At 39.7% G+C, this 23,320-nt stretch overlaps 1 protein-coding gene across 3 annotated transcripts in view; it reads left to right on the forward strand.

Moving 5' to 3' along the window:
* uvrag (UV radiation resistance associated gene) overlaps positions 1–23,320 on the forward strand; it is an 89,356-nt gene that overhangs the window by 36,755 nt on the left and 29,281 nt on the right. For 2 of the 3 annotated variants that reach the window (XM_040150141.1, XM_040150139.1), the window contains exon 13: positions 11,780–11,855. In XM_040150141.1, the coding sequence (XP_040006075.1) occupies positions 11,780–11,855 (76 nt within the window). Of the gene's footprint in view, positions 1–11,779; positions 11,856–19,911; positions 20,226–23,320 lie in introns of those variants that run through there. The other variant, XM_040150142.1, reaches the window with a different exon arrangement.

The raw sequence follows: 23,320 nt of genomic DNA on the forward strand, positions 1-23,320 counted from the left end.
AAAAGCTTTAAAAAAAAAAAAAAAAAAAAGAAGTCAGGCAGGTCTATAAATGGGGTGTTTCAGTTGAGCTGGAATCAATTGTTTCTCTTTTTTTGTCCATTTTTGTCACTCTATGCCAATGATTAAGAATGCTTGAAAATGAAATCTTGCAAATTTTTAACAATACTCATTGACCTTACCATGTGCTGAGCAACTTCTGAAAAAAAAAAAAAAAAAAATCTAAATCTACCTTGAAAGTGCCCCAGAGGTGTCTGGATTTTTCTGTGTGGGATATCCACTGTTTGTTCATGTCACTAGAGACAGTAACAGGGAAGTCTGACCTGATGTTGTACCTGTCCATCTAGCCATGCGTTTTTTAGCTACTTGTTTTGATCAGGGTGGCAGTCATCCAGGGTAAACTAGGTTACAGTGACAGCAGTAAAAGTAATTTGTTTCCTTTGCAGTGCAGAGTACAAGAGGGATTATATTTGTCTCCATCACACCCCTCAGCTACAGCTTGCTACAGTATCCTGTCTTCCATAAGCTGGTAGCTGCATTATTCTGTCTATAAGCAAAAACAAATAAATTCCAAGAAGATTTGGATTGGATTGGATAAAATATCAAAAAATGGGCCTCTCGTTCACATTTCCTTAAAAGCCTACTATGCATTATTTGAAAACTGTTTTCTCACCCAACAGCATCTTAATTCACATTTCCCTATCCATTGCCCTTGAACATAATTACTGTAGATGCAGTGCCTCATTCTTCCTTGATTCTTTATGCGTCTGTGGTGATGACAGCCATGCCAACAGGCATTATGTTTTCAGGTTGTCCATCTGTCCGTCCGTCCATCCGTCCCGTTCTCATGAATGCGATATCTCAGGAACGCCTGGAGGGAATTTCATTACATCTCTCACAAACATCCACTTGGACTCAAGGATGAACTGATTAGTCTTAGCTTGTCAAAGCTCTCTGTGACCTCACTAAATGCGCTTTTTGGACATAACGTAAGAATTCATATGCTGTATTCTGATAAAATACACTAATACCTTTCATTAAATTCCGCTCAGAGTCTTTACCACATATTTTATGAGTCTGGACAGACATGGATGTAAACTGCAACTTGACTGATTGGCGGAGGCATACAACCATGAGGCTGTAATTCTAGTTTAAATTTAAATTTTTGAAGGGGAAACAGTTTAACTCTGAGGTGCTACAGAGTCACTGAACTTTTCACCTTTTCATGAAACACAAGGCCAACCACTAGAGATAAGTTTAATATTTGCAAAGTGTATTTGGTATTGATAAATTGTTATTTCTGCACACAAAAACAGTCCAGAGGAAGAAATGTTGTTTTTCAATACACAATCAGAACCAGATATTCAGTAGTGTTGATATACAGTTTTTACTGTATTGTCAGGTTTGGATTTAAAATTTCCTCTGGTGTTTGGAATGATAAATTACTTGTTTCCTTTGTCTTTTTAGGCATCTTTTACAGTGATGTGTGAAGGCCAGTGCTTTTGCATGCTTTTTTTCTCATTTACTATCTTTGGTGTAAAAAGTTAGCTCTGCTTTGGGCTTAGCTTTGTTATTCTGTGACATATTTATGTGTTGTATAAACCTCCAACTTTTCTAACCTAATAGTCAGGTGATGGACAGCAACCTTTTAAATTAAATATCTTGCCAAAACAATTATTTTCCTTTGGCCTGGTTCAATTTTCTTTGAATTCAGTGCTGTCTGGCAGCTGACACTTGGTATCTTGAGCTTCACACCAGTGCATCAGTACATAATATAAACTCACTAACACAAACGGTAGAGCAGCCTGTGTTGTGTCTTCACTGCGGCTTGTCCTCTGGATTCAGATGCAGATCAGAATATGAAATCTTCATGTTGGGTGTACCTAACACATTGCAGAGAAAGCTCAGTATATTGTAGGTGCTTGTTTTTGCATCTAAGGACCTGCTTGGACAGGAGGTGCTGTCTTCTTCAGCTGTTTTGTTTTGCTCACGGTAACAACTTAACGTTCTCCTTTTTTCAATTTACTCGGGTGTTCATAGAGTTCATATTGAAGCTCTGCTGAGACTGTAAATCACAGTTCCCATTATATGCCCGTGTCTCTATCACGCACATCACACCCTAGGGCTGTAACCACTTGGCTTCCTATCTTCATAGCATGATATCATTTTTGATGAATCACGCACTATTAACAATTGATAAATACTGTGTTGACAGAGAGAGCAGCAAATGATGCACTGACAATTTAACCTCGCCACGGGCTTTGTCAGAGCCGTTTGTGTAAGTCATGAACTGTACAGGCACTATAATTACAGCACAGGCCAATGAAATTATTATTATATTATTATTATTAAGTTATTGTATGTGTTATGGCCTTGTAACTATCCATCAAGTCAGAATTGCTGAGTCACAATAATTGCATGCTTGGGGCACACATTCTCTGGTATGTACTTTACATGCATATCGACATTCCACACACGCAAGACCCCCTTCAGTAAATGAGAGAGGGAGAGTCATGATGAAGATTATCATCAGCGGTGTTGCCAATAGCCATGGTTGAATATGAATGCCCCTTTAGTGTTAGGGTGAATATTGTAGGTTCAAAGCTACTTGAAGAGGTGAATAAAGATGAAAGTCCAGTCATGCTTGCTCTCGTCAGTTCTTAACATCATGGGCTTGTTAATGTCAGCACAATATTTCAGTCCTGTGTCTTTATCTGTTATTTTATTTTCACAGAATATTTACTTAAAGAATTTTCACACATTTTCTATGAAGTGTTTGTTGGTTGGAAGCTGAACAAATATGGCCACTTTGGAAGTAATTGTGGGACTTTGTATTTTGAGTGCTGAGCTGTCTGCTAGGTTTCTCAGAAGGCTGTTAAGGAGCGATATGGGGGTCATTTGAAACCTGGAGTAGGCTCAGTATAGTGAATTATTTAATTGGTGAGAGAGGAGATGTAGGCTACATGTTGATGTTGTTAAAACAGGTCTGCAGGCCATAAATTCTCACAATTCTTTTGTTTCTGTTCTCACCTTTTAATGTTTTGTGTTCATGGTTTAGGTGCTCATGGTGTAGCCAACCATGGGATGAACCCCTGTAAGGGTCAACAACTCCTGTTTTTACCAGTACCACTTTGTGCTGTATTCTTAGTCCAAAACAAGTCACTGCTTATCCTCAGTGAAGGCACATGGGCATGATGTGTATATAAGACTTGACACTTTCACATCCTCATTTTTCATACTAACAAGACAAACAGCTGGGAGAAAGTATGTGAGAAAAATAGACATTATCAGACAACACAGTGAGTGAGTGGCCATCTCTCTGTGTGGGTGATTATGTCATGACGGCAGCTGGAGAGGCTCACTGGGAATCACTTTACACATTTCCCGTCCTACCATGCAGGATATTTACACCAGTGTCCAGCAACAAAAAATAAACCTGTAGGCCTTGTGGCTGTTGAACAGGCACGACAATCCAGCAGAGCCCTTAGGTGTCCCTGAGTACGGCCAAACACTGGAGCAAACGTTTAACCCCCCTCCACATGTTTATGACCCCTGAGGCCCCGTGGGCTGCAGACACACAGCAAAATGATGTGTGGGCAGATGGAAAGCAACTAGCCGGGCTCTAAAAGTGTACAAAAAAGGGGTGATTAAAGTGTCGGAAAGAGGCAGCCAATGATGATAAGTGAGGTGGCTCGGGATCAGTTTCTCAAAGTGTGGTGGGATTAGCAAACCGTCAGTCAGTTATTATGGCATGCACCTAGGAACCTTAGGTTGTTTTACATTTGTAGTATGTTGCACTGTACGCTCCCGTTGAATGGTAATTGTCCTAACCCTACTTTTGAAGTTCGATGAATACTAGATGAATACTCTTTTTTTTTTTTTTTTAGATCCACACATCCTTTTAAGTAAGGCTCAGTATCCCTGTTCTGTTGCTCTATCGCAGTACCTAGTGTCCAGATTTCAGTAGCTGCTGGCCCCAGTTACTATCCAGCATAGAATCCCTCTTGTTTATCTTTAAGAGCCTTGGCTACCTTTGAGAAAGAAAAATTTGCCTGTTAATTGGAGTGTTACTTAGACAGGACCTTCAGTGTGGAGTGAAGAATATGAATAGATTTCACTTTTTGAGTTTGGCTAATATCACTTTATTCCTTTCCACCTGCGGGGGGTGGGGCGGGTGTTTGGGGTGGTGTGTAGAATAATAGCTGCCTTATTTCATATAGTATGATATTTTGCCATAGAAAAAAAAAAGTCAAGGCATATGATGCTCTGAACTGTTTTACCCTCCAGCACTTGGGCACAGACCAGAGTTTGAGACTATCCCTGGAAGAATGTTTGAAAGTAATGTGTGGAAGATGACTGGCCTGTTTGGCACTCAGTATGATTTGGCCTTTTTTGGGATCATCCTCCTCCCTGTCAGATATGTTCTCTGAAATTAGTAGACTCTAACGACATGTTTCTCCCACATTTTGTCCCGTGGAGAGCAAAGTTCCAGTGTGTCTGATTGCATGGGGGAGAAGTAGGGAGATGTGATCCAGATGTCCAGTGTTTGATTGAGACCAGAACTCAGCCATTAAAAAGCAAGTGTTGCCTCATATAGTCTATAGTATTGAGGCAAATCAGTTTTTTTTAAATATACTTTCTCTATCATTGGCTAAAGGAAAAATTGATGTAAGTGGGATTTACACATTACTGCTTGGTTCAGTCACAAAAGAAACTGTTGGTGGAGCTACTGAATGTGAATGCCAGGGGAGGGAGTTCAACTTAAGATGAGAGGAACCTGGGAGTTCCAAGAAAAGAGGTTATTGTTCCGTGGCTTCAGCGGTTTCATGTCTCTTAACATGGACCATGCGTATAGAAGGACAGGGAGAATAACACCCAAACTACCCTGTCCTGCTGTAGATTGCACAGCAGTGAAGGAGGAAAGCACTGTGAGGCTGCAGGGCAGGTTAAACATGCTGCTCAACCTACATTATAGGAACACACAAAAGCAGAGTTTGGCTTTTTAGTCTTCCAGCATTAGTAGTTAAACAGTCAATTCACCCAAATTACAAGAAGGCATACTGCCTATCTGACCCCCTGTGGTATCTAATCATTCAGATAGGTTTGATTTTATCTACAGAGAAATCTGTTCTGAGTTTTCAGCTACCAATACTGTACAATACGTATCAATGGAATTTCATCTTTTGCACCTGATAAAATTCTCCTTCTTTAAAGGTGCTGTCTTTGTTGTTTCCTTACACTCTTGCCTACAGTATAGTACATAACTGAAATTAAAGATCTTTATGGTTTTGGTGCAATACTTATCTCCTGTGTTGCTCTCTCTATTAAAAAATAAAAATATAAAGTATAGTATTAAATTAGAGTTTTAATGGGTTCTATAAGACACTGCAGATTGTCTGGCATTGTAGAATAAATCCTTTTATCTAAGCAGTGTCATATGCACATTTGGTGGTAATTCAGTTACATTTTTACTATATTCTTTGTAGATAAGATGATGGAGGAAATCAACTTGGGAGCCAGAGAGTTTAAATCAAATTTGAACAAATATCTCGTTATATAGGTCTGTATGTCAACTACAAAGACACCCTGGGACTGGACAGAATGTTTACTTGTCTTTTGAGGTTTTCTGCCAAATCACTCAAGGACAATGGGAGGAACGGTATATTTATAATAGCTCTGAAGAAGTCAAGGAGTGTCTTCTAGGTTGACAGGTTAGTTGCATAAGCAGCCCTTCATCTTGGAGCCCTGCTGTTGTGCAGCCTATTCGAGCAGTCTTTGTCCATACTTCATTAAAAAGATAACAAGAAGCATCTGTGCTGAACAGCTTTCTGAAGAATACTGTGGGTTGAAAGGAATGGCCCAGCCAGCTGAGAACATTTAATTAATTTAATTGGTTTATAACCGAATACCTGCAAAACTAATGACATTTCCATCAGCTTCAGCTGTACTTTGTGTTTAATGCTAATTAGCAAACACTAGAATGCTAGCATCATCATGTTAGTGTTGTCACTGTGAGCATGATTAAGTTACCATTTAGCTCAAGGCACCGTTGTGCCTAAGGACAGTCCCACAGATTTGCTAGCATGACTGTGCACTCTTAGTCTTGTTACTACAGCTATGGTCATGAAAATTGGCATTGACCTGATACTGCTGTGAGGTTTGAATGTTAATCTGAAAGAGGTTTTATAGTCTTTTGATTTAGGGTCAGATGGTCTGTCATTTTTTAAAGACTACCATTGGGTTGAAGTGATGGTTTGCTTTGACTAAGTTTTTGACCAGTGAATACTATGTAGGGTGCTGGTCAGATGGAGCCGCTCATCTCCATCTCTGCTTGCGATTAAAACAATGGAAGAAAACAAAAGCAAATGAAAGAGAAAATGAGAGAGTGGGGATTGGGTTCTGGGGTCAGCGGACCGCTGGATATTCTTAAGAGGCATGATGAAAACCCAGTGTGACAGAGCGAGCAACCGCCATATCACTCAGGAGACACTTTAACGGCTGGGACCAAGATGGCGAAATGGTTATACTGGGGTCTTAAGTGCAGCAGCGGTCATTAAAATAGCATTCACTGACAGATGCTCAGTGTAATCATTTCTCAGATATTGAAAATTACAGCTCACTGTGATTTATATAGTAACCACTGCCATTACAGCTTTGACAGTTGCAAGGCAGGTGTTTTTTTTAAAAAAGCAGGCCCAGATGATTTATGGTCTCGTGCTGTTTGAAATTGCACATTAAAGACACTGTGAGACTCACAAGAACACCCCCCCTATTTACCAGCACCACCAACACCATTAAAACAGGGGTGTATGTACTGGCCAAACCTTGTCTGCACCATGTGCAGAACTGTTGTTTTGCACATTTGGAGTATTAATTAGGATGTCTAAACAGGAACGCCAACACATGTGGAGACCTCAGCCTGTGTGTACATTACACAAGGTCAGCCAGTCTCTAGGATTCTTCCCATCGTATTCTCATGAACCTCAGTATAGCTGAGCACGACCACCCACCTGTCTGTGTCCTCTTTACACTCCTTCGTTTAATACAATGGACCCAAAGTGTAAGAGAGAGGAATCTAATATACTAGAGCATGCTTAAACATGCGTTCTCTCTAGTTTTCACAAGAAGTACCCACTGACCTTGTGGCCTTGTCTTTGTAATACATTGCTTTTAACAGGGCTGCCTGGAGAGACGATGGCCATTTTAACTCAAAAAACAAAGCTGGGGTGGATTCAGTGCCCTCCATTTTGGCTCTGTCATTGTTGTATAGTAAAAATTCAGAAAGCAATACCAGTTTCAAACAGGCTGTACGTACAAAGCAAAATGCATATACAAAGCTTTAGTCTATGGGCCATAGTACCCTCACCTTTTCTCTTTGCACAAATAGCCATCAAATATGGCTATTTTAACTGGAGGCTATAAAAGACGTCATGTGCTGCTGACACCTCCTAGGAGGCCCCTGGGGTGCAGTCCAAGGAGACAGTGTAGTCACTGAGGGTAGTGGATCACCCAAAGATGAAAGAAATATAAATCAGACTGCTATTACAAGATCCCTCAACAGAACAAAAGACAGGGCAAGGAGAGTTTTTTAAAAGATTTGGACAGGAAGAAAGTGCAATGAAATATTGCTTGCTCTCATTATTGTAGTTGTATGTTTAATGGTTGTTTCCTTCTTTTAACAAGAGTCCCTGCTTTATATTGAAGGTTGTTTATGTGTAGAATGAGTGTCTAGACCCTAAAGTTAAAGAACTGGCAGGCCGGGGATGTACATATTCTCACTCATAAAGACAGGGGACTTTCCTATGAGATGTAGCTTTTGTCTTTTTACAATTTCATGGCTCCACACTTATTAAGTACATTTTTTTTAATGTCTGTAGACAAAGCCAGCACTTGGAAGTTAACTATCCTCTGGTGAGACTGCTCTGAAGGGTAGAAGAAAAGAGAAGGGCGATCTTTTTTTTTTCTTTTTTTATGACAGAGAAAAAAAAGTGACAGATTTTCTTCTGCTCCTAATTCACTGTCATTTCTTTTTCATCTTTTTGTCCAGTGCATACAGAGTTGAATATTAGCTAAATGAAAGCAGCCTTCATGTTTCAGTAATCAGTCTTTTAAATGGACGGTAAAGTGAGTGGGTGTGTTGATTATGGTGCCTGTCATATTTGGTTTGCTGTGTTAGATTCGCAGACATGACCCTTCAACAGAGCTGCCACTGAGGGGAGCAGGAGAGGGATGTGCTGACGGAAGAAACGGCTTGATTAAGGAAAGTGAGGAAATACGAGGAGGACTGCTGCGATAGAGATGATTTGAATTGATTTAAATGTACAACAAAATTAAACAAAAGATCAAACAGCATTGTGCACAAGGTGCAAGAGGTGAAGTAAGCACGACCTCATTTAAAACAACACAAAAACAAATTGTCTTGAGCCAGTGGGGAAGCACAATTTGTGCCACAAACAGTACATCTCCAACCTGCGTGTGAATCTTTCTGGTTTGTTTCTGTTTATTCTGGACACTCCATCCTGATGGACTGACAAGGTACTGATTTTGGTCTGCATATTCCTTCAGGACTAATTTATTTCATCCTGTTTAGTGTAGAGTACTGCTTCAGTTTATATCGCTGCTGCTGGCTGAATGATTAAAGACGGCATTCTGTCTCCACTTACTCTGCTTCCTTATGTCTCTACCATACACATACCATTTACATTTCTACTGTCGAAGATAAAAATGATAGCAATGGCTTTTTTGTCCCCACGGTTGATCCCTAAAGTTCCCAGAGCTGCGCTAAGTGAAAACTGAAAAAGAAAGAGAAATAACTTTAAAAGTGCTCTATGCTTTATTCTGACTTTTTTCATTGTTGTATGCTTACTCTTCATCTTTTTATGCTTATTTTGATGCTTTCTTGGTGAGGTCTTTGAACGTGTTTTAATCTCAGTGGGGTAAACCTGGACAGATTAAATAATATATAAAATAATGAAATGGCCCTAAGTGATTCACATGGTCCTTTGGTACCTTCTCCCTTCCCTCCGTCATCAGACTTCCTCTCTCCGTCCTCCCCACTGCTGTGTAATAATATATTTTACTTTACTCGACGTCCTTGGGAGGAATTCCTGGTGTTTGGTGAACCGGAGTCTGTCCAGTGTGATTTCAGATACAGTGGACAGCAGTCATTAATCACTTCACTGTGACGGAGCCTGTGTGTGTATTCATGTGTTTGCGTGTGTGTGTTGGAAGTGGCTCTGTTTTCCTTTTCATGCGTGTTCATCAGCAAACAAATCCTATCTTTTCGTGGGGAAGTGATATTGAGAATGCTAGTAGTGTAAGGGAATGCTTGTTGTGTTGTTCTTCCTCTCTCTGTTAGTTATTTCCTAGTGCTGAGATATGACCTCTCTTGCATGTCGCTTTCTCCATGGGGCCCTGGCTGCATGTCGGGGATATGGAGGACCAACAAGCGGCTGGCTGTGTGGCCCTCAGGCCATAGTGTCTCACTTTTTGCTTGCCGGCATTTGCAGCAACATCCTGTTAGAATTCATTCTAGGGCTAGAATGATCTCCATCTGTTAAGAGTTTACTTCAGAGTTGGAGTGTAATGTGTGAGTGAGGAGGAGTTTACGGTGAGCACTAGGTAAGAATGTTGTCGGAGATCTCCAGACAGGCTCAGATATAAGTACGACAAACCAAGCTTGCAAAAAATTGATTAAAACCAAATAAAAGAAATAAAAACCTCATGTTAAAAATAAGTTGATGTCAAGTTAGTAATAAGTTCAACAAGTCATCAAGGGCAAATGCTTTTACAGCTGAAATGCTGAAACGCAGGTGTCATCAAAGATTTATTCTCTAAGAGCATCAAGATCTGAGTCATATCTGGCCTTCAACATGCCACAAGCACATCAGAATCACTAAAATAACCTGCAGGGTTACAGTGCTGTTAACATGATCTTAGTTGACAGCAGAGTCCAGTGAAGTACCAGTACTGAGGAAGTGTATTTTCTGCTGTATTCTCCCATTGCCTCAGGCACCTATAGGTCATAGTAAGAGGGGGCGAAGATCCCCATATCTGCACTCACACAGGATTAAGAAAAGACCATGACCCAGTCCCCAGGGGGCACACACACAGGAAGGAGGCAAGCCGGATGCACATACCCACTAGTACACACTCGTGTACACACTCGTGCACGCACGCACGCACACACGCACGCATGCGCACGTGCAAAGCCTTCAACACGTCTGCACACACTGTACAGAATACACATCAGAATGCATCTTCTGCTTCTGGCAGCAGTGCCATATAATAACTTGTGCGTGTTTCTTATGGAATTGGTCATACTTATATATTGGTCACTTAGGATATAGCTTTTTTCTATTCTTATAGGCATTTTGTCCTTTTTTTTTTTTTTAGAATTTGTTCTGAAACTACCATTGAAGAACCTCAATTCCCCCTTCAGTTTTTCCAACCATATTTTTATGATAAAGTAACTGAACAAAATATCTTTTTATTTTTATTTTATTTATTTATTTTTTTAAAAAGTCCTAACTCTGGTAACAAATGAAAATGCTGTCACATTAAACACCGACAGCTCACTTAGAAGAGATGGTGTTTTTTTTTTGTTTTTTTTTCATCCGTGGAAGTTACTATAAAACAGATGCATCAAGGTGGTGCTTCAAACACAATTCTGTGCTGTTGTCTTTGACATCAACGGTGACACATGCTTTATTAATCAGTTTTCAGATGGAAAGGCTTATCTTTACAATGTTTCCTCTGCCCATTGTTTCCACTTGACATGGCCTTTTGGCAGCAACAGTTGCAAAAAAAAGCAACAACTGTTTTGACTAACTGCATGGATGCTGTGTCTACAGTGTGTGAATGTACTGTAAGCCTGTGACAGTACTTGACCATGGTAACATCTCACATGTTCGATGTTGGATTTTTGCTCTTACAAAGACAAGATGTTGACTTCTTGTGCAGAAATAAGCAGTGAAACCCCTCTTAAAAGAACCCATTTTTTCTGCCACCTTTTTTAAAACTACTATTTCAATGTTTGAATGAGAGGTCAAGAGTGGGATTACGTTTAAGTTACTTTGAAAGTTAAGGTGAAGCATTTAGAGATGGAGTTTAGATAGGGCTAAGCTATGAATGTAGATAACCAGTTGATACAAACAGACATGGGTATGTGTGGGTTTTGTCAGATCAAAGCCCTGCTCAGTCTGTGGAGTTGCTTTCCCAATATACTGTATCCTCCTCAGTGGCAGATTAGCAGACATAAGCACATATTCACAGGAAGCTCCTGGTAGCAGTGAGAATGTTCCCACTCTGGATGTCAGCATACTCACCTCTCTACCCTAGTCCAACACCCCAGGCTTTCTACCCCATCCTTCATGAGCACTCCCTGTGAAGTCCTAACAAAGACCTCTGACTGGCACCATTGGGACTTTCCCACCATGCTGAAAGGAAAAGTTCTCTTTGTTCCTGCTGAGAGGCGGAAGGACAGGCTGCTTGGACGCCTCTGCCCTGTTTGATATTTCAGTTTAACAAGCTACGGAGGTGGCATCTGTGGGATGGGATCATAGATCCAGACCCAGCTTCTTCAACCATCTGAAAGTGTTACCCACTGTTAATGCCAGTGGTTACATGAATGAGCACCTTCAGTAACGGGAAGAATTAATTGCCTATTGCAGAGCCAAACAGCAACAGTTGTTTGAATCCTTCAAAGTAAAATTAACAAAGAATGACAAATCACCTGTTTCTGTTTAATGCTAAGTTTTTCTCTTTCTCGTATCTTTCACAGATTCCCCTTGTACCCTAGAGGAGAGCGGTTTCATTTTGAATATGGGGTCTACTTACTCAACAAGAACATTGCCCAGGTAATATATGAACACACATTCAGTGCACAGATTGTTTCGAGCTAATGTGTGAAAGCTATAAGAATGGAAATGTATTAGGACAAATTAGAGGGAAGATAATAAATATATTAAATATGTAATATATAATATTTACACTTCTCATTTAGTGTAACATTTTTATGCTGTTATCCTATAGTCGAAGCTTTTTACCAAAGGAATCTGCGGTGTCTAAAAACTGAGGTAGGGAAAATGAAAAAGGTATTAGGAACAATAAATTCTCTGTTGCTCTCACTCCCAAGGCTATATTTTCTCAGTAAAGATGTCAAAGTTTTTTTTAATGGCTGAATAATGTCCTAACACACCTGGACACTATAGTCTTTAGCAAACGTTTTTAAATAAAAGTAAGTATTGCATATGAAATGTAATCGCACTGTTGATTCCTTACCATTTCATTTAGTACTATCATCAGGTCAATATTTCAGTTTGTCCAATACTTTGGTTTATGACCAAATACCTGCAATACTAAACGCATTACCATCAGCCTCAGATGTACATTGTGCGTAGTGATAATTAGCAAATGTTAGTACGCACATGATCATGGTTATACCAACTTTACATTATCCTATTACTATTATCACTGTGAGCACAGAAGCTCAAAGCACTGCTTAGCTTTATACAGCCTCACAGAGATGCTGGCATGGCTGTAAAGTCTTGTTAATACTTTTTGAACAACAATGGAGCTCTATGGCACAGAGGAATATGATATATTAGACTCAGAACTACTTGTTGGATCATTAGAGTTTGAATTTGGGGGGGGGGGGTGTCTCTGTCCGCCCATTTCAGTAACTTTGAAACTGACTATGAAACTGACAATCACACCCACTTCACTCCATGATCGGCCAGCTGTGTGGAGGTAAGAAAGTACACTCGGTTTGAACTTATCTCTGTAGTGCTCTGGCTTCATTTGTTACAGTCTTTTTGTCAGTTTTCATCTTTACAACTGAGTAGAACACTGAATGCCTTCCAGGAGAGACTGTCTGGAAATGTACGCCATTATTCCCATTTTTAAATAATATTACATCCCCCTACCCATGAATAGTTGAATCGAGGGCAACTAGTGTTGCATGGTATACCGATACCAAAAACAGTACCGCAATACCCTGCAGTTAAAAATTGTACAATATCACTTTTATAGTAGTATGGGTACGTAATGAGAGTGTTTTGATAATTGCCGTTTATCCTAGGGGTTGCGTCGATTTGTGACAGCGGGGCAGTGTGTGTGCAGCGCTCTGCTTCCACTCCCTTCAGGCATAATGGGCGTGCCAACTGGTACCAGTATCAGTATTGAGATTTGCTTGTAGATCTTGAAGACGTTTCACCTCTCATCCAAGAGGCTTCTTCAGTTCTGACTGACTGGTGGGGAGTCCCAGGGATTTAGCCTCTGTGGAGTTGTCATCAAGGCCATTGATTCCTATTGGCCATTGATTCCAAGTGTTCCTGGCTGTTGTAACGATGGTCGTTAGAGTTACCTGAGGCCAAGTGTAAACAATAGTCACCGGAGTTTTTGGAGTTACAGTTAGATAGTTACAACATGAAATGTACAGTGGCATGAAAAAGGTTGGGCACCCCTGGTCAAAATTTCTGTTACTGTGAATAGTTAGGCGAGTAAAAAATGAACTGATTTCTAAAAGGAATAAAGTTACAGATGACCCATTTATTTAATATTTTAAGCAAGATTACTTTTTACATTTAAAAATTTTTCAGTTTCAAAATAACAAAAAAGCACCCTGCATGGTCAGTTTTTAGTAACACCCCCTTTGCTAAGTATCACAGATTGTGAAGGCTTTTTGCAGTAAGAAAAGAGTCTTTCGGTCCTTGTTTTGGGGATTTCCGCTAATTGTAGTTCTGTGATATTCTTGGGCCGTCTTGCATGCAGTGCTCTCTGAGGTCTATTCATTAGGTCGGGGACTGTGAGGGTCATGGCATAACCTTCAGCTTGCGCCTCTTGAGGTAGTCCATTGTGGAGTTTGAGGTGTTTTTAAGATCATTATCATATTGTAGAAGCCATCCTATTTTCATCTTCAGCTTTTTTACATATGGTGTGATGCTTGCTTCTAGAATTTGCTGCTATTTAATTAAATCCATTCTTCCCTCTACCAGTGAAATATTCCCTGTGCCACTGGCTACAACACAAACCCAAAGCATGATTGATTCACCCCTGTTTTTAACAGTTTAGAGAGATGTTCTTTTCATGAAATTCCACACACTTTTTTCTCCAAACATACCTTTGCTCCTTGCAGCCAAAAAGTTCTCATTTAACTTCATCAGATTTGTTTCCAATATGCATCAGGTTTTTTTTAGATGTTCCGTTGCAAACTTCTGATACTGAATTTTGTGGTGAGGATGCAGGAAAGGTTTTCTTCTGATGACTATTCCATGAAGGTCATATTTGTGCAGGTATGGCTCCACAGTAGAACCATGGACCACCACAGAGTCTGCTAAATCTTCCTAAAGGTCTTTTGCAGTCATCTGGTTGCATGGGGATGTTGATTTTTCAAGACTTTTCAAAGTCTTCCAGACTTTAACTTGACCTCCATCATTCCCGTTAACTGCCATTTCTTAATTATAGTATGAACTGAGGAATTGGCTACCTGAAAACACTTTGATATCTTCTTACAGGCTTCTACTGCTTTGTGGACATCAATTATTTGAATTTTCACTAGGCAGCTGCTTAGAGGAGCCCATGCTGATTATTGGGACATGGTTTGAGGAGTCAGATTATTTATAAAGCTTTGAAATGTGCATCACCTGGCCTTTCTTAACAATGACTTTGAACAAGCCATACGCCTAACAGTCCCCAACAGATCTGAGACCTTGGAAAAGTTATTTGAGAGCTCGAATCTCTCCAGGTGCCCAAACTTTTGTATGTTGCTCCTCTCCTCTAAAATTGTACAAAACAAAAATAATAATCTTATCTTGTTAAGATTTTGAAAAGAATGTTTCACCTTTAACTTTATGCCTCTTGGAGATCAGTTCATCTTCTACTCACTTAACTATTTACAGTAACTATTTGACCAGGGGTGCCCAAACTTTTTCATGCCACTGTATCTATATGTGAAGGGTCACTTTCGGCACACCAGTTGAATTAAATTTGTTTCTCTTTCTCTCCCCATCTCTCATAAACACATACACCTCATGGGAGGGCTGAGCTCTTGAACTATCTGTGCTTATTAAAGTACACCTAATGTGTTCGCCTGGGTGACTCTTTCCATTCATCCCTCAGATATTTAGCACTGACTTTTAACAATTTGCATTCCATTCCCTGTTTCCCTCTGAGTCCACCCGGGAATGAAGGGCCTCTCCACTGAAAAAGACTGGGCAATTAGGGCCAGCAGGTGGTTGACTTCAAACCACTGCACATCGAAAGGTTTTAGTTCTAATACCAGACCACAAGCTGCCAGCCAGTATCCAAGTCTGCCCTTTTCACCAGAGTCCAAGAAAATAAGACAGATAACAAAACACTTTAGGCAGCAAATGAAAATAAAAGCTGTCTGAAACCACCAAAGGGAGCAACAAAACGGCCAGTTGTGTTTTGAAACAGTCTCACTGGATATAGTTTGTCATATTTCTGTATAATGATTTTTGCGTGATGAATCCAAAATGAAGCCAATATTAAAGGCTGGTACTGTACTGTATCTCATTAGATAGGTGGATGTTGTTGAGTAACGCCAAACTCTAATCTGAAACTCATTCTGTCACTGCAAATTAATCCAAGTGCTCTCAACTCAGAGGTGAAATATTAGCTGGACTGACCTACTGAGGGCAATATAATTTGATTGATTTTACTGTACTATAATAACTGTCAAGGCCAAGCACACAAACGTGTTTGATTGCTCACATATGCACAGGGGCAAGCATTTGCACCACTGTTACTTATCTAAGACCTGGCAAAAATTTTGCAGTGACGCTCAAAGGAAAATTTTTATAATGCTCATATATCCAAGAAGTTGAACAGATTGTACTTTACAGTGAAGTACAGTGGGGTCCAAAAGTCTGAGACCGCTTTCCCATCCACTTGAATGGGAATTTCATTCACTTGAATGTGAAAGTGGTCTCTGTACATTTTACTGTGTGTTGTAACAAGCAATCTAAACACTAATTTAGCTTTTAAAACAAACAAAAATAGCTAATAAAGATTGTTTAATATACAATAAAACATTAGGATGTTTTGTTTCTAATTATGCACCAGAAAGAAAGATTTGAATGTGCATGACAGTCTGCAATCTCCGTTCATACTCCTACTTATTAACTCACATAATCTCCACCCATAATCCTTTTTATCAAAGCCAAACATCATGATCTAAGTATTCTGAGATTTTTCTTTCATGAATCTTAACCATGTGATGCAATCAAATGTACTGTAGCAATGCATGCTCATTCTTGCTGAAAGCTGAATTTCACTACTGATATAAGGCACCTGTAAATGGCTTGAAGAGAAATATTCTGTACGTAAATCAGCTTCCCAGCAACAAACTGTAAAGTAATTGCTGAATTTAAATGTTAAAATTGTGCAGTAATGCATGGGGAGAGATCTTTTCTGGTTTTCTAGAGTAGATATTCTTTTTTTTTTTTCATTATAAAAATGGCTGCTTCAAAAAACAGTGTGCGTACATGGTGCTTCAAAAGGAATCTGGTCCATTGCAGATGAAAAATTAGATCCAGATAGCAGGACATTTTCACCTGTATCCATGTAACCAATGCAAAACGATTCAAATTAAAGGCTTTGAAACCAGATGTATACCATCAGCTGTAACACATGTGGGCACATGTGAGGAGTGCATAATAACTTTTTAATTAATAAACTGAGCGCAAACTTCTTTCTATAATTGGTCAATCTCTAACTTCTATGGAGGCTTGTTTCTGAAAATCTCAGTGACTGACAGTGTGCACAGCAAACTAAATCTAACACCATGCTTATGGCGGCCTTCAGTTTAAGGTCACCTAGAGGAAAACACTTCTATTTATTATTCTTTACAAGAGCTACAGTAACATGTCCTGCTTTTAACTGCTTAGTAGAGCATCAGTATTTTTATAGGATGAAATTTCAGCTTTCATTCAAAGCCCTGTCTTTTGCATTCCATGTGTGCCTGACTATGTCCATGTTAAGGATGAGTTATCAAGTTGACTCCAAAACAATATAACGGTGCCACATGAGTATTCCAGCTCCATATTATAGGGATAATAGACTTTCTTTTCAAAACTGAAGAAGTGGTGAACATGTCACACTCGATAAAATAGAACCCACTGCAAACAACACTTCCCCATCCTAGTTTGGTTGATTTCTTCTCACTGCATTAAACTTTGTAGTTCTGTGTGTCTGATCTTTCAGTTTCTTGGATTTCATATCACACATGTTTAAATTAGTAAACAGAACTCTTCAAATGTAATTTCTCCTTTTAATCTAATTAGGATTCCTTAACCTTTTCATTCTCACTTATTCACTCCTGCTCTTCTGTGTTTTTTTGTTTATTTATTGAGGCTTTTATTAGGAAAAGGCTGCTTTACTGACCGCTACACAATGAGCATGGATTTTCTACTGCTGATGTGATTTACAAACAGACAGCATCTTACAGAGAGTTTTTTTTGGTGGGTTTTGAATCTTTTTTTCTTTGTGTCTTTAATAGCCTTCTTTGGTTGAGCCATGCATATTATGCAGCCGTTGCACTGCTTGTCTGATGTCTGGCTCCATGGTACAAAGCAGAGGTCTGGTTGCACAGCAGACTTGGCCGGCTGATTGGCTGGTTTGCTGACTGACTGCTGCCTGGGTGAGAGACATTAACTGTCCATCCCTTATTAAATTTCCCTGTGTGGCTGTGTTTGAAAGTGATACAGGGAAGATGACAAAGGATCAGGGCCACAGCAAGTCGACCCTGCTTTGAAGTGGCAGAGGAAGAAGTTTGCTTTTATTAGGCCACATGTCATGAAACCAGGAATAAGGATGGGGAGGCTGCTTGGAGCACCCTGAATGTCAGGTGGTAACACACTCCAATGTTGCCACTTGAGGTTAATTTGTTTGACAAAGAGAAGTTAAGAAAGGCTTAGGGAATCCAAGTCATTATTTCTTGTAAAATCAGAAAAAATCTGCAACGCCTGAGCAAGTCATTCATGTCTATATGTAGTCTATATGAAGACGTTGCCATTTTTCTCAATATGCCATGTACTGCATTTACCTACTCCCTGTGTTATCCAATAGGCTACATTGTTGTCAAAGAGGCATGTGGAGCTGATTACATGACAGCTAATGCTACACAAAATCTCTACGTTTTAAGGAAGAGGAAGTAGTCATTACAATTAGTTCTCAGTCACTGAGCTTGGTGTATCATATTTTGTGGTCCCCAGGCACAGGAAACCAAGTATTGGGAATTAAAACTCAGTAAATCTGTTGTGGCACAGTCAGGTCACCTCTGGGTTCACCTTTATTTCTTTCTACTGGGGCAAGTCACCTACAGTCTCTCACCTTCCAAGTCTCTGGGCAATTTCACGGCATGATCTGCAGGCAGAGTGCCATACTGGTGGTCTGGAGCATACGTCAGAGCGACTATTGCCATTAAGAGTGGCAACTATGGCACCATAAAACACGGCTATGACTCATGGGGGAGCCTACTGTGTTTAGTGGTTAGTGGAGGTGGCAGCAAGCGGAACAGGAGCTAGATGGCTGGAGGTATTCTTGGTGAAGCTATTTGGAAAGTTTGTAGGTACTCTAGCAAGAATAATTTTTGCTTAAAAATGGCAATTATAGCAAAAAAGAGTGTTTCCCACAGGGTGATGATTTAGTCATGGAAGTGGTAGATATAGTATGGTGTTTTGCAGAGTTTTGCATTACTTGGTATTGTTCTGTATTAGGCTAATAAAGACTATGTAAATAAATGTTATGTATTAATTTCATTATCACAACCTGTTGTGCAATATACATTATTTACTCATTCTCTTTTGCTGTAAGGTCATTAGCTCAAAATGTTACAGAACTACATTTATGTTAAGTCTCAAACTGTGTTAAACATCTCAGATTAATTTTTAAAAAAATGCAAGGTTACACATAGCAAAGAGCCAGTGTCAAATTTGGATTCAGAATGTTGTGGTTACGTTGTATGATCCACAGGCCACTGAGGCCAATTTGTAAAAAATGTTGTCCTCACTAATCTCAAACTTACAAGGAGACCTTGTTGGTATAGATACAATACAACAAGAGAAATTGCTTTTTCCACCACTGTTAAACAAAAGTCTGACTGATCTGAAAATAAAAAGTGAGCTGGCTGGAGAGCAGTGTCTGTTTGCTATTTAAAAAAAAAAAAAAATGGAAATACACTATATGTGTCATCGGGCTTGGTCAGGGTAACTGTAAGGAATTATTAATTTCCTCTTCTCTTCTTTTGTCTCTTGCTTCTTTCAAATCCGTTTCATCTTTGTCCATATACTGTATTCCAAACTTTAGGCCCTTCCTTCAGTTCCTTTACCTCTGTGACAAAGCTCATGATCCAAGTCAAAAGAGATACAGCAAAGTCTTGGCATAGCCCTTTGTGGCCATTAGCTCATGTGATTGTGCTACGATAAAAACCATATGACCCAAGCAAAGTCATACAAAAAGTGAACATTACACAGCTCCCTTCCACTTCATAACTCCCCTTCACCTCGGACCGAGTTGTCAAGACTGTTAAAATTCCCCAATTTAAGCTATCTCCAGCTATTACCTTATTTCCTTTAGTGTGGATGTTGGAGATGGTACAGGATCTGCAACTGGGTTCTGTGAAAAGAGTCCCTATAGTGAAACAAAGGGCATACCATATTTGCACATGAACTCAGTTTTTCCACAGTTGACATTCCTGTAAGCAGTTGTGTGTTTACTCTCTCAGTCCACAAGCCTGTGAATCAGAAATGACTGTGTACAATGAGTGATTGTGTAATGTAAGTAATCAAAATATGTGCTTTCTTCCTTTTAGTTTGATACATATACTGTTTTGCTGGTCGCATGTTTTGCAAACTTAACCGCATATTATATTTAATTTTTTTTTTTTTACAGTACTGTATTAACCGTCTTAACCGTCTTAACCGTCTTTCATGGGGGGAAAAAAAGAGCTCACAACGATTCATCATTTGATCTCCAAGGCATCGCTCCCAGGAGAAAAGTTCTACTATATCTGGTCTTATCTGGAGTGTTTTTCAGTTCTCCATCAGTTTAATTCCCTTGAAAGAGAGCATAAACTGGAACGCTAGTCTATTTCTCAGCAGGATTTTTCTGAGTATTGGACTGTGTTTAGACAGAACTATTCCAGGTTTTACCTCAGAAGCCTGTTGGTCTTCTCTCCTTGTCCAGCTGAGGCGTGTGGTTCGTGACTCAATTCTCGGTGCGTTCCAGAAAACATTCCAGAAAACAAAAAGGAAGAAAAAAAGGCCATTACATCTCCACTGTCCCCCTTGAACAACAGCAGTCATTTTTCTGTCCATCTGCCTCTGCAGAAACCTCATCTCAACAAACAGACTCTTCAATGTTCAGATATCATAATGCAGCCCATGTACACTGTTTGTTTACCTGAACCCTAGACCACGGTTCCCAAGCCTCTGCCACCATCTTTACCCTAAGACCGACAGGGCCTGGAAGTAATCAGGCCATTTCAACCGCCTGCTGCCACTCATTGTCTTCATCCTTCCATAACAGCCACATCCGTTTTCTATTTTACAGGGATTGATATGATAAAACACATAATGGGTGGGATAGGCACCAGAAAACGCAGTGCCAAGTCAACATAATGTACCTCACTTTCACCCTTTACAGGATAGGGAAGAAGAAATGTGGTACCGAGTGAATTTCTCTCTTAGGAAAAACCATCAGCATGTCTGTTTTTGGTTTAGCCTGGTGATCAATAGCCTGAATCTGTATGCTCCGAGCACCATTTACCACATGGCCACATGCTGTACAAATGTTGGATAATCATCCCTTACATCTAATAGGGGATAAGTTATAGAGCATGTTTCTGACAATCTGTTTTGCATTGAACGCCATTAAGGTGCCACTTCTAACAAGAGCTCTGTACTCTGCTGACAGGAACAAAGCACTTCATTTGCGTAATTTATTTATCACATTTCAAGCAAGAAATTAGTTTTGGCAAGTTGCTTAAAATAAGAGTAGTGAAGGTTGTATTGTGAGATTGTTAACATCATGACATGAGCAGAGACAGTAGGCTGATGGCCATCGATGATGAGTGATGCAAAAAGGAAGGGGTAAAGATGGAATTTACTGGCTTCGTGGTGCTGGATTTGTGTTTAGATCTATCAACAGATTTTAATCTGAAGTTTACAGTACTGTTATCCAATTTTTATTGTACATTGCATGTATTGGGCAGATGCTATCTGAATTATTATGATAATAGGTGTGTATTTTGTATTAAATAATGAAGATTACTGGTGAATTATCCTCATATTTTTATTTTTTTTTAACATCAGCCCTTGAATTGCAATATACGTACGCACAGTCAGGTACATAAGTATTTGGCCAAACCTGGCCATGAAACGGTTGACAGTCAAATGTCCAATTATTTTGAGCCTTTGAAAATGAGGGACTAAGTATAAAAATGGCTGTAATTCCTGAACGGTTAATGTGATATTTTTGTTAAACCCCTTGAATTAAAGCTGAAAGTCTACACTTAGATCACATCTTGATGGCTTCATTTCATATAAATTGTGGTGGTGTACAGTCTAAACACTTGTGTACTTAACTGTGTGTGTGTGTGTGTGTGTGTGTGTGTGTGTGTGTGTGTGTGTGTGTGTGTGTGTGTGTGTGTGTATATGTGTGTATATATATATATACACACACACATATATATATACACATATATATATATATATATATATATATATATATATATCCCCTCAAATTTCACAATAAGCAAGAAGTAGCAGTAATTACTACTGCCATATTGTGAAGTGATAAATGTTTTGAGACACGAATTGGCGGTAACTTGTGGTCTGTGTGTCTTGGCTCAGGCTGAGCAGGAGGTGTCGGAAGAAACTTGACCATCTCACTGCAGTGTTGCAGTACAGTACAGGAAGGATGGATTCTGAGAAAATACATTTAGATAAGAACTGGTTTTCTGCTCTGAAGAAACAGCCTGTAGGGGGGAAAAAAGCTCCCAGAGGTTTAGTTGTCCTGTGGTTCACTGAAAGTTCTTGTTCAAGACATCTATAAACCAAACCCAGCCCTTAACATACACCTCTGTATGCCTATGGGTTTTCATAGCCTCACTGTGTGGTCCCTGTTTTCCATCACAAACTTTTGTTGTTAGTTACAGCTTGCATCCAGTGCCACTTACTGGCCAGGGAGAGTGGCTGGTGGGACTCTTTTTACTACCAGAAGTAGGAGCACTTTTTTCCAAAAACAGATATTTACAATATACTGTTGTAACCGGGAGAGTGTGGAAAGTAGCGCATCTGTGGTGCTATGCTTGCAAAGCCTTAACCACCCTGCCCCAGGTTCTGTTTTTTGATAAGAAAGAAGAGTGGAATAATTGATGCTGCAGAGCAAACCAGTACACTGAAGAGAGTGGTCTTTGTAGTCTGTCAGCTCTCTATTTGCCGTCGGCTGTAAGTTGCAATTTATAAGCAGGTCTCAGACCACAGTTGTAAGTGTATGTCACTGTTCTGTGGTTTCCAGTTTTGGGTGTGTGTGTGTGTGTGTGTGTGTGTGTGTGTGTGTGTGTGTGTGTGTGTGTGTGTGTGTGTGTGTGTGTGTGTGTGTGTGTGTGTGTGTGTGTGTGTGTGTGTGTGTGTGTGTGTGTGTGTGTGTGTGTGTAGTGAGGCCATCAGTGTGCTGCGATTATGCCTGAGCTCCAGGGTTTTATGGGAATTCCTCTGGACAGCCACCTATGACTTTATGAAACACTTAAATTTGTGTAATTGAATTTCCACATTTTGTGGTTGGTAGTTCCAGGTTTGCCCATCACCGCAAAGAGGTACCAGAGGAGCTAGTTCCACTAAATATAAGGGTAAAAGTAAATGTTAATCCTGTGTCTGTGTGTAGATGTGTATGTACGTCTAAAGGAGAGAGAGTGAGTGACTGGAGAAAATTTTGTATGTCCAAAACTATTCTGGTTTTGTTGCTTATTTAAGCCTCGAAGACATCATTGGTCAGTAAGGGACGATCATTGGTAGTATAGTTTATCTCATAACATTGGAATGAATAAATTGAGATCCAGAAATGATAGATTAAGTGACATGTTTCATTTGCTTTTACGTTTTGTCTTGTATAATCAATCAATGTAATCATGGTATGATCATCATCTCAGAATATTTTATTCCCACAGGTCAGACTGTGGATTTTAATTGCAAAATGTTCTGAAAACGAGGGGTTTGCTGTGTTTCTGGGTGTTTGGAAAGTGTTGGCTGCTCTGCTCCCTCATTTACTTAATAGTGCGTCTGCAGTTTCCAGCTGGTTG

The sequence above is a fragment of the Xiphias gladius genome, chromosome 17, assembly GCF_016859285.1.
Source record: "Xiphias gladius isolate SHS-SW01 ecotype Sanya breed wild chromosome 17, ASM1685928v1, whole genome shotgun sequence".
Taxonomy (NCBI): Eukaryota; Metazoa; Chordata; class Actinopteri; order Istiophoriformes; family Xiphiidae; genus Xiphias; species Xiphias gladius.